The sequence below is a fragment of the Mauremys reevesii genome, linkage group 7 (genome assembly GCF_016161935.1).
Source record: "Mauremys reevesii isolate NIE-2019 linkage group 7, ASM1616193v1, whole genome shotgun sequence".
Taxonomy (NCBI): domain Eukaryota; kingdom Metazoa; phylum Chordata; order Testudines; family Geoemydidae; genus Mauremys; species Mauremys reevesii.
In genome coordinates this window covers 22,621,519-22,634,205 of record NC_052629.1, presented here as the reverse complement: position 1 = coordinate 22,634,205, position 12,687 = coordinate 22,621,519, and the positions used below count along the sequence as shown (strand labels likewise).

The 12,687-nt window shown below is 39.3% G+C and overlaps 1 protein-coding gene across 2 annotated transcripts in view; it reads right to left on the bottom strand.

Moving 5' to 3' along the window:
* Window positions 1-12,687, bottom strand: part of DOCK1 (dedicator of cytokinesis 1) — a 521,945-nt gene that overhangs the window by 85,528 nt on the left and 423,730 nt on the right. For both annotated transcript variants that reach the window (XM_039480741.1, XM_039480742.1), the window contains exons 34-37: window positions 6,963-7,048; window positions 6,635-6,791; window positions 3,188-3,228; window positions 1,463-1,553 (exon numbers count right to left, since the gene is read on the bottom strand). In XM_039480741.1, coding sequence (XP_039336675.1) covers window positions 1,463-1,553; window positions 3,188-3,228; window positions 6,635-6,791; window positions 6,963-7,048 — 375 coding nt within the window. The remainder of the gene's footprint in view (window positions 1-1,462; window positions 1,554-3,187; window positions 3,229-6,634; window positions 6,792-6,962; window positions 7,049-12,687) is intronic.

The window sequence follows — 12,687 nt, the reverse complement described above, 5'->3', positions numbered from 1 at the left end:
TAAACATCAGCTCAGTTATGCAGCTCTCACATACTGAAGACTAAATTCTGCTCTCAATAAGCATATGAAATTTGCACTAAAGTCTATGGGAAGAATGATCAAAAGAGTGAAGATCTTGACACACTGAAGTATATGCACTATCCAAACTCAAGCCCCAAATTTAATCCTTTCTTCTACCTTTCCATGTCTTATTTTTTGAGCTCCCTTCCAGTGACACAGGATCTAACCCTGCAAAGACTTATACCCGTGCTCAATTTTATAATGTGTGGGTAGCCCCATTGACTCCATATGCACGAAGTTAAGTACTGATGTAAGTTTTTGCACAATCAGGGCCATAAAGAGAAAAACAAAGATTTTAAAAAATCTGATCATTTCCAGTGTGAAGTTTAGTTTTCTACTTCTCCCCCTCTCTTTTAAAGCTAAAAATAAAAACTCATTGTCACTCATTAACATGGGTGGAGTAATAAAGTAAAAATGTGATTTCAAAATGGCATGCATACTGTTGAAGTGCAACTGGAATCTTCCTAGATGACAATTCAGGGAATAAAATAAACTGTTAATATATGCAGCAATATTTATGATGTAATGACGTAAGTAAGCCACTAGTTTTAGATAACAATATGTATAAAGTGAAGCGTTTAAGTGACATTACATTATGGCTTTATTACCCTGTCAATCAAAGCTATAAAAAGTTAGGTATTATTACCCGGAAATATTAAAATTCTGTATGTTTTATTAAGATGTTATATAATTAATTTAATTTATACTACTGGTCTATTTATTGACCTATTTCAGACTTTCCTTAAAGTACAGTGGTATCATTATATGAATTTAGATGCATTCGGTACATCATACCATTGAATTATCATAGACACTCCTTTAAAAAGACATGATCTTGGAAGGAGGACTACTGTTCATTTTTCCCCAATGTCTTGAAGCAAAGGACTAAGTTTAAGATCCTCCATAACAGTGCACTGAGCTTCCACTAGGCTCTTGGGCTGACCCATTTATTACTTTAGCACAGTTTTCTATGAAAAGCTGATTTGCAAGAATAAATGCTTAGATTCTTCCAAAGGTTACTAGCATTCCTATGCATTTAGCTAATTGTTAGCTTTTTTATTGATAGTTTATGCTATTTACTCTTAATTTTATTGCACTTTTACTGCTGATATTTTAGATCATCATCATCATCATCAGTAAGTCACATTGCTCTTCTACAAGACTGAGAGAACATGGATTCAATTTTCTCTAGGCTATATTCTAAGTTTAGAATAATATCTAATTATGGAACATATAGTAAATCACAATACAACTTTGAATTACTTCTTTTTTTTGAATAAGGCAATAATCATAATTTGTAAATGTGGATGTCCTAAAGCTCATATGAAAAAATAAACACAAAGCTACATACATCTGCAACAGCAAGATCTTCAAAATGCTAAATATATTTCAAGTACTCTACCTTAAGAAGCTTTGCATGCAGAAGTAATGTGTAGGCAGCTTCAGTGTAGTTATCACACTCTTTGTGCAGGTCACATAGCTTGTACAAATACCTATGGTAATAAAAGAGAGTCAATTCTTAAAATGTCTCAAAATAATTTGTGTTGAAGACTACAACAGCTAAATTCTATGTTCAAACAGTAAAACATATCTGGGATTTTTTAAAGCTCATATTTCTCTACTTCAGACAAATTTTTCGGATACAGCATGCCAAGAAAACCAACAGCAACATCAACAAAATATACTGGTATGTTTTAGAATGGCTATAAAACTGTAACTTGTTCTGATGTCCTGTTTTTTGGAGACAAGCGGAAAAAAAAAAGACAAGTAAAGAGTTTGATATAAAAGTGCAATTCTCTTTAAAGAGTAACACTAGCAACTTGCAGTCCTCACTTCATTTTCCCAAACCATTCCTGTCAGATAAAAAAATCAGACAGAATGATAGGAAAATAATATAAAATACTAATTATATGATAAAGAACAATAACTTTGCATTTCCATAATGCCTTTCTTCCAAAGAGCTGAAAATGCCTTGCAAATATTTATGAATTCAATCTCACATCACACCTGTGTGGTAGGTGGTATTATCCTAATCTTATAGATGGGGAAATAGACACAGGAGAACAATGCAATGGGCCCAGCATCATACATGATGTCTGTGGCAGAGCTAGCAAAGAACAAAGGTATTCTGACTTCTAGTCTTTTGCCTGAACCTCAAGACCAGCCTACATCTTGAGAAGAATTCTGTTTTGTTTTTCGAAGCAATTAACAATAAGTAGATTAATTGTGTACTTTAAAAATCAATTTAAATACAAGCTTCAGTGCCCATATTAAACTGAGCCAACAACTTCTGTTTACAGAAATATGATTTGATCCTGTTCCCATTGACTTCAATGGGTTCTGGATTGGCCTCATACAGATGTTGTATCAGACATATGCATGAATAATGCTCTTGAATGCACTTTCTTAGTCAGCAATTCATCCTTCTGTTGCAAGGCACAAATTTAGTTCTTTAAGACAAAAAGACAGGTACATTGACGAGAATTATGTTACTCTTTCTCCCGAGATGAGAATAAGTGGCTAAGAATGAATGCATAAAGGATATGCAAATACTCATAACACAGCAACGAGAGAATCTGTTTTATCACAACAGTACAGCAGATGGAGTATCTTAAATTGATGTAAAAATATGGGAGTAGCAACAAAGTTCACTAGAAAACTGCAATCAGAAGCTTTCTTGCAATGTTACCATTTTTAAAGTTACATAATAAAGGAAAATGTTATATGGGCTCCTGAAAGCTTTAAGCTTAAAATAAACATTTGACATATATTCATTAACGGTCTTTATTCCAGTGGATTTTTTAAGTTGGCAGAAAATAAAATTCAATTAGTTCCTTGCTTTTCTTTTGCCTAAATTTTCTTCTGTAGGTCATAATACCTTTAAGCATTTAAATGGTTATAATAATGAAAGTGAAGGTGATGCAGTAGGGTTAAAAAAAGTTTATGAGCCTAATTACTGATGCTTATTATTCTCTGTAAACTCAATCTGCTTATGCCTCGGTACAGGTATGTGCCTCTCATTTCTGCCATTTCCCCCCCTCCAAATCAGTAGCTTAGCAGACAATTCATTTTCTACAATTACAGGAAAGTGAGCTGGAAAAATATGTCAAAGGGCATGCTTACACACCTTATATACATTTCTTCTCTTTCAATTTCTTTGTAGAAATTCTGAAATATAAAATTATAATTCGGTTTTAAAGGCTTTGATTTCGCAGTGTGTCATGTACATAGAATATGTACTAAATTAAAAGTCATAAGTGCATAATTTCAACCTCAAAAACTGAAAAACGAAATTTGCCTCTGGTAGAGAAGCCTGTAAGCTATTTAACGATAAAATCTAAAACCATCATGATGTTTCATTGCATAACATTTTAGGGCTTACGTTTCACTGCAAAGGTTATGAATCAGAATCACAGTACTAGTAGAAATATACTTCGGGCATTTGCAAGTTACACAGCATTAATTGCTTTCAGTTAAAATTTGGTAATCTACAAAAACATAATTTTCAAGTAATTGTTGAACTATGAACTTTTTAAACTCTCAAACTTGAGTAATAAGTCATTCACTCTTGAATTCAAATATTTTCTTAAAAAATAGAAAGTTAAAATTGTTCCTTTTTTGGTTTTTATATACCACATCTCATCCTACTGCAGGAAATGCCTGAATGCCTCTGGCCTTGAGACAGACAGAGATAAAGTACTGCAAATACTGGAAATGTATGATATGAAACATTAGGAAAGATATTAAAGATGCTAAGATTTACCAATTTTTTTCCCCCTGCTGTCACGGGGAGACACTCGTCCTTTAAGAGGAACAAGGCTAGTGCACCTGTGACTAATTAGCTGCCTCTGAAACTGGGTTTAAAAGAAGGCATCTATCCCATATAAGTGGGGAGAGACTGAGAAGGAGTGATCGGAAAAAGGGCAGGTAAGGTAAGGCTGCCTGGGAGTGAAAGATTGACAGGCAAAATCTGCCAGAGACTAGGAGACTGTAGAACAGGGGTGGGCAAACTACGGCCTGTGGGCCAGATCGGGCCCACGAGCTGTTTTAAGCCGGCCTGCTAGCTCCGGCCGGGGAGCAGGAATCGGGAGCCACACCATGTGGCTTGGCCCTGCTCAGGTGCTCCATCCAGGGTGCTGGGTTGGGGACCACACCACGCAGCTCCCAGAAGTCATGACATGGCCCTCTTCTGGCTCCTACGTGCTCCAATGGCCCCCTCCGGTGCTCCAATGAGAGCTTCAGGTGCCGTACCTATGGATGGGGCAGTGTGCAGAGACGCCTGGCCACGCCTCTGCATAGGAGCTGGAGAAGGGACATGCCACTGCTTCCAGGAGCTGCTCGAGGTAAGCGCCGCTCGGACCGTGCCCCTGAGCCTCTCCCCATGACCCAACCCCCTGCCCCAGCTGTGATCCCCCTCCCACCCTCCGAACCCCTTGGTCCCAGCCCAGACCACCCTCCTACACCCCGAACTCCTCATCACCAGCCCCACCCCAGAGCCCGCACCCCCAGCCAGAGCCCTCACCCCCTCTTGCACCCCAACCACAATTTTGTGAGCATTCATGTGTCCCTTCTCTGGGTCCTACGTGGAGGCGCAGCCAGGTGGCTCTGCATGCTGCCTCATCCACAGGCACCGCCCCTGCAGCTCCCGTTGTAGCACTGGAGGGGGTCACTGGAGCATGGCCATGCCACAGAAGCTGCATGGTGCGACCCCTGAGCCAGTGCCCTGGCTGGAGCACCGGAATGGGGCTGAGCCGCGTGGTGTAGCCCCCAACCCCACTCCCCTGCGGGATCTAGCAGGCCAACTTAAAACAGCTCACGGGCCAGATCCGGCCCACAGTTTGCCCACTCCTGCTCTAGTAAGTACGAACTAAATTCAACCTGTGGCAAAGGGCAAGTGCAAGGCCTATGTCCTATTTAAGCCCTACTTTGAGGTTTTAAGAAGGAATTAAATGGTGAATTGACGTTAGGCTGGCCCTCTGTACAAGGATGAACTTCGCCCTAGGCGCACTAAGGATGAAAAGATTATGTTAAACCCAAAGGCTGAATACATCTTTAAAATGAGACCATGTCATCAAATATGATTTAAAATCTATGAGCCAAGTACTGCCCTGAGATGTTTGCATGCATCTCCCAATGACTTCAATGGGAGTGTTGTGTGGGAGTATCTGAGGGCAATTTGGCTCAATGACAATAAATCCCCCACAAAATTTACCGTATGCAAATATTTGAAATATTGAGATTGCATCCAGTATAATAAAAATTCAGCATCAGAAGACACTATTATAAAAATGTGTCTCTGTTTAGATGAATAAAGAGGAGTATGTTAACTGAAAGGCAAGATGTGCTTAGAGAGACACGCAAGTGCACATTTAGATTCCCACATAGCTGATATGACAAGTTTTACTATGAAGGATTCTTAGAGTTGACATTAAAGAAAAAACAACAAGCATACGGTACGAAGAAGGGAAGGAAAAATAAACCTCTTTCCTACTAGACTTTTCCAGTCTTGTTTTATATCTTCTTAAAAGCCACTGCTAATGCCTCTTTATTTTTGTAATTTGTTAGTTACCAATAGGCAGCCTCTTGTCACTCTAATTCTACTCAGAATGGCATGCTGCCTCTTCCACAAGCAATCTAAGAGTCATTCCTTGGATCACTGATCAGTGGCAACTTCAAGAGTTTTCTTCTCCTCAGATTATAAAGTGCTCAGTCTCTGCTGTACAGATACAAGAAAAGCAAACTCTAATGCAAATCCTCGTTTCTAAATTGACAGATCTGTATGCTGTGCCATTCTGTCACATGGGTGTGGCAACTGGGCCAAGTAATCCACCATCTGTGCAGTCTCCCTCATACAACCAATAAAATTGTTTCATGCAAATTAGCTTCAGAGTAAAGCTGGTAATTGGTTGAGTTACCTCTGATGTCATGAAAAGAAACCACTGGCCACTTGCAAAGCAAGGGACAGAGGCACTCCGACTGACCACCCCGGGTGGTAAGAAGGAACTGAGAGGGCACAGGGCTGATGGTGCCTGATATTCCGTGGCATGAGCACAGCACTCCAGGAGGTGCCACAGCCGGCCCTACGGATACCGCTAAGGCAAAAATCTCCAACAGCCAAGCACGTAGGCATGTGCACACCTACAAGGGAATCGACATGAGCAAGCACCCGAAGCAGAACCCGGTGATATTCTGAACCAAAAGAGCTCTCAACCATTCTTGGAGCTGCTTCCATCACTTCACACTGACTCAACAGATATTTTAGGCTTCCAAGTAACACACAGGTGACAATCCTGTATAGATGATGATGTGGTATATGGGTTGTACTGACAGGAGCTGAGGATGACTACATTACTCCCTTTCTAAATTCTCTCTTAAAAAAAATAAAATGAAAAAGTAAATGTGCCGAACAATATTTTTTAAGAACTCCCCTCTTTAAATCAGATTCATCAGCCTTATTTCTAACAGCTGGGTGAAAATCATAAGATCTTTCATTTAGAACAAACAGAAGCTTGCTATTAAAATTAAAAATTCAGTACCCATTCTAAATTTAGCCAACTCATTTCTTCTCACTCACCAGTACATTGACAGTGCAGCTCATGCGATTTTCTTTGTTTTCATCGTGCATTATAGTTCTGTAATCTAGCAGTCTTTCCATCAGACGGACAACAAGTTTGACAAAAGTTTCTCCATTTTTAGCAAGATATTTGTGTTTTCTGCAGTGCTCCAAGAGTCTGAAAAATAATTACACACTCCTTGTTAATCACACTCAAGAAGAGGTACTAGACTAAGGTGCAATTTTAAATATTTTGCACCATTAACAGATTTTAATTATTTCTGGGCTACAAAGTTCATTGTAGTCCAAAAATAGTCTGACATAAATCCCACTGCTAATCAACACTTACATTTTGTCAAATAACACTTTGTACTGTTCATCGCCTCTGCCTCCTTCCACTTCATGATCCAGTTTTGTGATGATCTCATTTTCAAACTGTAATAAACAGAGCAAGCATCAATAATCAGTATGGCAAATACTTCATTTTATTACTGTAGCATTAATGGCTCATAGATTGGTTGGATATCCCTGTGATATGTTTAACCACTGTTTTTAAGCCTGATTGACTTTAAAAGTCTGCAATCTCAGATATCCATTATGATCTGCTGCCCTACAAGGATGTTCATTTGAGGAAACCATTGGTCACGTTGTTAAATGAACCTTATATATATGCAATAGGGAAATCTAAATAAGGTGGCTGATGACAGGAAGGAGTGGGGGGAGGAAAGAGCATACAGAGTGGGACACACAATGTCACCTGCAGTGATTACAATAGCCACAAATACAACTCAACTGGATGAACATCCTAACATCTCTTTTTGGCTCACACTGTAACACACCTAATAGACCATTTCAATGTCATTCCTGAAGGGAAGAAAGTTCTTTTGAATGGGTTAAGATCAGTATTTGTATTTAAGAAGTAATAAGAATATACACTCAAAGGGATATTAACTATTTTAATATTGGATTGGATAGTTCCATGGATTTTTAATGTAGTACAAAGCCTTTTGCCTCCAGTTGCCATGCCATTTTGAATCTGGTCCAGGTCGGTAGTAAACTAAAGTTGCTACCACAGGATTGGTGACTGGCAGCCTACCATACATGGAATGAGTGACCTTGTCTTACACTATCTAGGGTACAGGTATTCACATCACAAATATATATTCTATTTAGTATCAGTTGGCGGAGAAGCCAGAATTGAATGGGCCCATGACACTGAACTACCCTATTACAGCTGGAGTTAGTCCCATTAGGTCAGAGTGGGAGCACATTGGTAGAGCAGTGTCTTGAAACTCACTCTCACTTGCTCATGCTGTACCTATTCTGTGGCTAAATGAAAGACTTCAGTCTCCAAGACTCTCCATCCAATATCTTTCACAAGAACTAAAATGTACTCAATTCTTTTAAATATAAAGAGATGTATTTTCCCCCCACACTTTGCATCTCTTTAACAATAGAGTAGACAATAATATTTTTCGATGAAAAAGAATCGTCTTCAGCCTGAGATTCTTAGTCTAACTTAAACTATCCATTCACCAACAACTTAATTCTCAGTTAAACCGTGGTTCATTTATGTCACTCTTGTAGCAAACAGGGGCCTTAAAGTGGGACTAAATTACATTTGCACCTACTTTAAGGCCTGTTTATACTGCCGGAGCAGCGTACAGGGGCCTTACCATAACTGAGAATTCAGTCCTAAGACTCTACTATTGCAGTGACATATATATTACAAATAACTAAGCAAACACAGATGCCTTTACCACAAGAGACAATAAAAATGAGACAAAAACAAGTATGACTTTAAACAAGTGTAAAATAGAGCTCACTTGCAAAAGATTTAGATAAAGTCTAAACTCTGGACAAATTTTCCTCATCGAATGTCCTACACCCAAAACATAGTGAATCTGCCACAAAGAAAAAATCCTTCCTACTCCCACATATAGAAATCAGGATAACTATTTGCATAAGGACAAAGATCAACTCACATCAACAGTAATCATCCAGTAGTTAAATAACTGCAACATGCACATTATCTGTCAGAGACCAATACAGGAAGGGCCAAATGATGTCAGTGCTTACCAAGGAAAAGCTATGGGAAGAGATGGTGAGAAGAAACATCCTGTAGTGGGCAAGGATGTGGATATGTGTGGCTGCCTTCCATTAGCAGCCTTTCATGGCCCCTCACACACCTGAAGCAACCATAATCAAGAGTGGTTTGGAAACACACCAGTCGCAGGACAGCAGAATTCACATACAAATCCTGGCCATTTGGCTGAATAGAATGTGTGGGAGAATCTGTCTTGCAGTCCTACAGATGGCAGGAATCCGTATCTGTGAACACCTTAGTAGCAACAAAGGAGATCTAAACATCCACTCTTTAGAGTCAAATTATTTGATTCAATCTCTTAACATCTTGATGTGCCTGCAGTAACTCTTCCAAAAGATCCTTAGCATTGTTTGTGTCTCCCCATCTGAGGCCCAGTCCCCCTTCAACTCCCAGTCCCAGGCTCGCTCTCCCAGGTTCCTTAACCCAATTTTCCTTCCCCGGTTTGGGTCCTGTTCCCTCTGCTTTCAAGTGAGGTGGCTTCATCCTCCATACTGCCTGGGAACAAGCAGGGGAAGCACTGAGAGCAGAGGAGAGCCAACCTCCCTGCTCTGTGTTTGATGGCTGGTACTGCAATGTGGCGAGCAGCAACAGTTAGAAACAGCAATTGCAAGGAAGTCCTGCTCAGCCCCTGAACCTCTAGAATGAAACATGCTCAGTGCAGACTGAATCTTGGTGATCATTTAGCTGCCAAACTCCCAACTGGTCACCACAGAGCATGTGTGAACTGAGATTTTCCAAAAGCTTATAACTTGGACAAATTTAGGCAACTTTTTAGGGAACAGCAAAAGGCACATCTCTGACTCCAGGGAAACTCCTCAACCAAACATCAAGCCCATGTTTCAAAGCACAGACACTCTAGTGCTTCTCATGGGCAAAATAATGGACGTTTCCCTAATATCATTCTCTGAATTGGCTGAATCATTTTTGCTGAAGCTTTAACAAACACACACACACACACAGCGTGAGGTAGACAGGCGGATCTGGAAAACTTCAGCCCAAATGTTTAAAGTTTGGTAAAGTTATAAGCAAGTGAAAACAGGGGTTTATAATTAGATGTCTCAGGCAACCTTAACTAGTGCCACTATAAATATACAGTATACGCAGTATTAAAAATCATCTGAGTATCCAAGATATAGTGCATACTACAACCATTTTAAATGCTTTGTTTGGCCAGATATTAAAAAAATGAAAAGCCCATAAAAACCAATTAAAACACAAGTTGTAGAGAATTTCAGATTTCCCCTTCTGTGCCCTAGCTGAAACAAAGTGACTCTTAATACATTGCAAGTATTATTTTGGAAATAAAATGAAAATGAGAAAAGGAATCCACCACTTCTAAAAAGCAAAAGCAAACTATGAAGCCCAATCCTGTAGTACAAAGATAAGTCCAATAATATTTAAACCACTAAGTAAAAAAAAAGTCACAAATGTCATGTTCTCTAATGAGGCACAAAAAAGAATGGTCTTTCCCCACCTATCTGAAGAAATGACACTTGCCGGCATCAGCTCTCTGGGTGCTTTACCTATTTGTTTGCAATCACTCATAAGAAGAGGAGGATTACACTTGACATACAGGATTTCTGACATTTTGTTGACATCAAGATTATTCAAATCACATTTCATCTAAATGCAAATTCCTGTAAGTTCTAGCTCCTTCTGTAGACCCTAACACTACGGTCTGGGTACCCAGCTATGGTGGCACATCCCTCTGATGCTCGCTTTAGGTTGTCTGAGTGGGCTGAACAATGCTGGTGTATACTAGGGTTATGGCAATCGCTGTGGGGAGTGGCGGAAGGGAATGATCGTGGAAGGGCTTGTTTCCTGGATCGTTGCTGTGGTATTTGGAAGGAAACTGACTGGTTTAGATCAAATACAAGGCACAGGCTGAGAGTACACTATTTAATATTACGTCCAGGTCTTTTCACAGAAGATCACGGTGTCAATAGCGGCCCTGGGTTCATGTTGATAAATTCAAGGCTTATAAAACTGTTGCCATAAATTTGTTGATTAAGGATGATGCCCTGGCATTGCCTATACTAACTATTCAGGGAGACTGTATCTGATGTTAGTCAAGTGTTCCTTGCAATGAAGATTTTTCACATTATTTTGCATTAAAATTGCTCAGATTCAGACTGTGCAGTCTGCGTCTAGACTGGTGGAACTGATTCTTAAGGGAACAAGTGCTGAGTCTGTAGTGTTTAAGTTCCAGTTGGTGATACTCATGGAGGTTGTATCTGGAAGTTTAGGGAATGTACTTGTTAGGACCTATGAGTTAGAGCCATATCCTTCCTCTCGTTTGTGAAAGCCAGCAGGGTGGTGTTGGGACCACTACTGGAGATTACTGTTAACTCTTCCTCAGAGGTAGTCAAGATGTCAGCTTCATTTTAAAATGGTTGCTAGATCTGAGTCAAGAAATCATCCCTTGATGTAGACTATCTACCCAATTATTTCCCTGCTTAGTCTGCCATTTTTGAGAAAGACTACCATGACATCTGAAGGGAGGATATGCCCGCAATATGTGGCATCATAGGTCTTTTTTAACACCATGAATCAATTTGTTTTTTGGCCTCAGAACAGTATGGAGAGACTACTCAGGTAGCACTGGTTTATGGCTTCCTTCTGCCAAAGGATGAAGATCAGATGCTAGTATTTTTTAGTACAATCAAACTGCCTTAAATATCATTAACTTTGTGAACTCACATTTGCCAAATGAGAATCTCAGATACGTGAAACTAGGAAATAAGTTCAAATAAAGAAACAAACAAGAGTTAAGTTTGTACTAAGGTTAGCATGAACCTTAATGAAAACTTCAAGTGGCTTCAGACCCTTCTTTCGTTATACCCCTACAACATCCATCTCCACAGATGGACCTAGGACCAATCACTTACCACAAGGTGATTTTGGTGTTCAGTGACCTTTACTACCTTACCCTTTTTCTTGATGTCACTGTGTGGGCCAATCAGTTGTCTTTCAAAGAAATCAGAAGAGAATGTTAAATGCCACTAATACTTCAGTCCTAGAAAACCCCTTATGATAAGCTACAGAACAAAGTCCTAGAGTCTTTTGGAAAGAGGGCTGAGTTTGTGAGGAGTGTACTCACCCATGTCACTGCAGCATTGTAAGTTCTTGGACAAGTCACAAACTTGTTGTGCCTCTGTTTGCTCATCTATAAGATGGGTATATTAAAACTTCCATATACACAGATGTGACGTCACTTGAAATTGTCCTGTTCTGTTCATTCCCTTTGAAGCATCTGGCATTGGCCATCATCAGAAGACAGGATACTGGGCTAGATGAACCACTGGTCTGACCCAGTATGGCCATTCTTATGTGATGTCTGACTAGCCATTGGATTATAGCTACATTATATCAATGTATATTCCAATTTCTGTGGATATGGGACAGATGTGCTGTGGTGTTCCAAGGGGCTCTTTTCTTAGACCATTACTTTTCAGTATTTATATGCACCTCTTAGCTTTAATATCATAACAAACTTGTTGGAACTTTCATGCTTACACCAATGACACTCAGCTACTGGATACTATGCTGGTCCTTCTTATTTCTGTTGCTCAGCGCTTTGGGGTATTTTTGTAGGGAAAATTAAGAAATTCTGTGGCGTATTATTTTACAGATAAAGAACCTTCTTTCCATATTATTTCATAAGAAGTATGGCAATCATTTTGAAAAAAAATAGGCAATAGTTATTTTTGACTAATTTCTTTTATTTTTTGTTAATGATTCTTTTCTCTCTTGGTGAATATGCTAATTCTACCTATTACGGCTGTTCAAGGTTAAAATGATCTTTTATACTATTATAATTCCAAATTTGGATTTTAATAAGGGTAATTTGAACCAGTATGGATTAAAGATGAGTCTTATCCAAACACCCATTAAACCTGGGGAATGCTGAGATCCTGACCCAAACTATGCAGCTAGTGCCCATATGTAGTTGTGATAAAATGAAAAC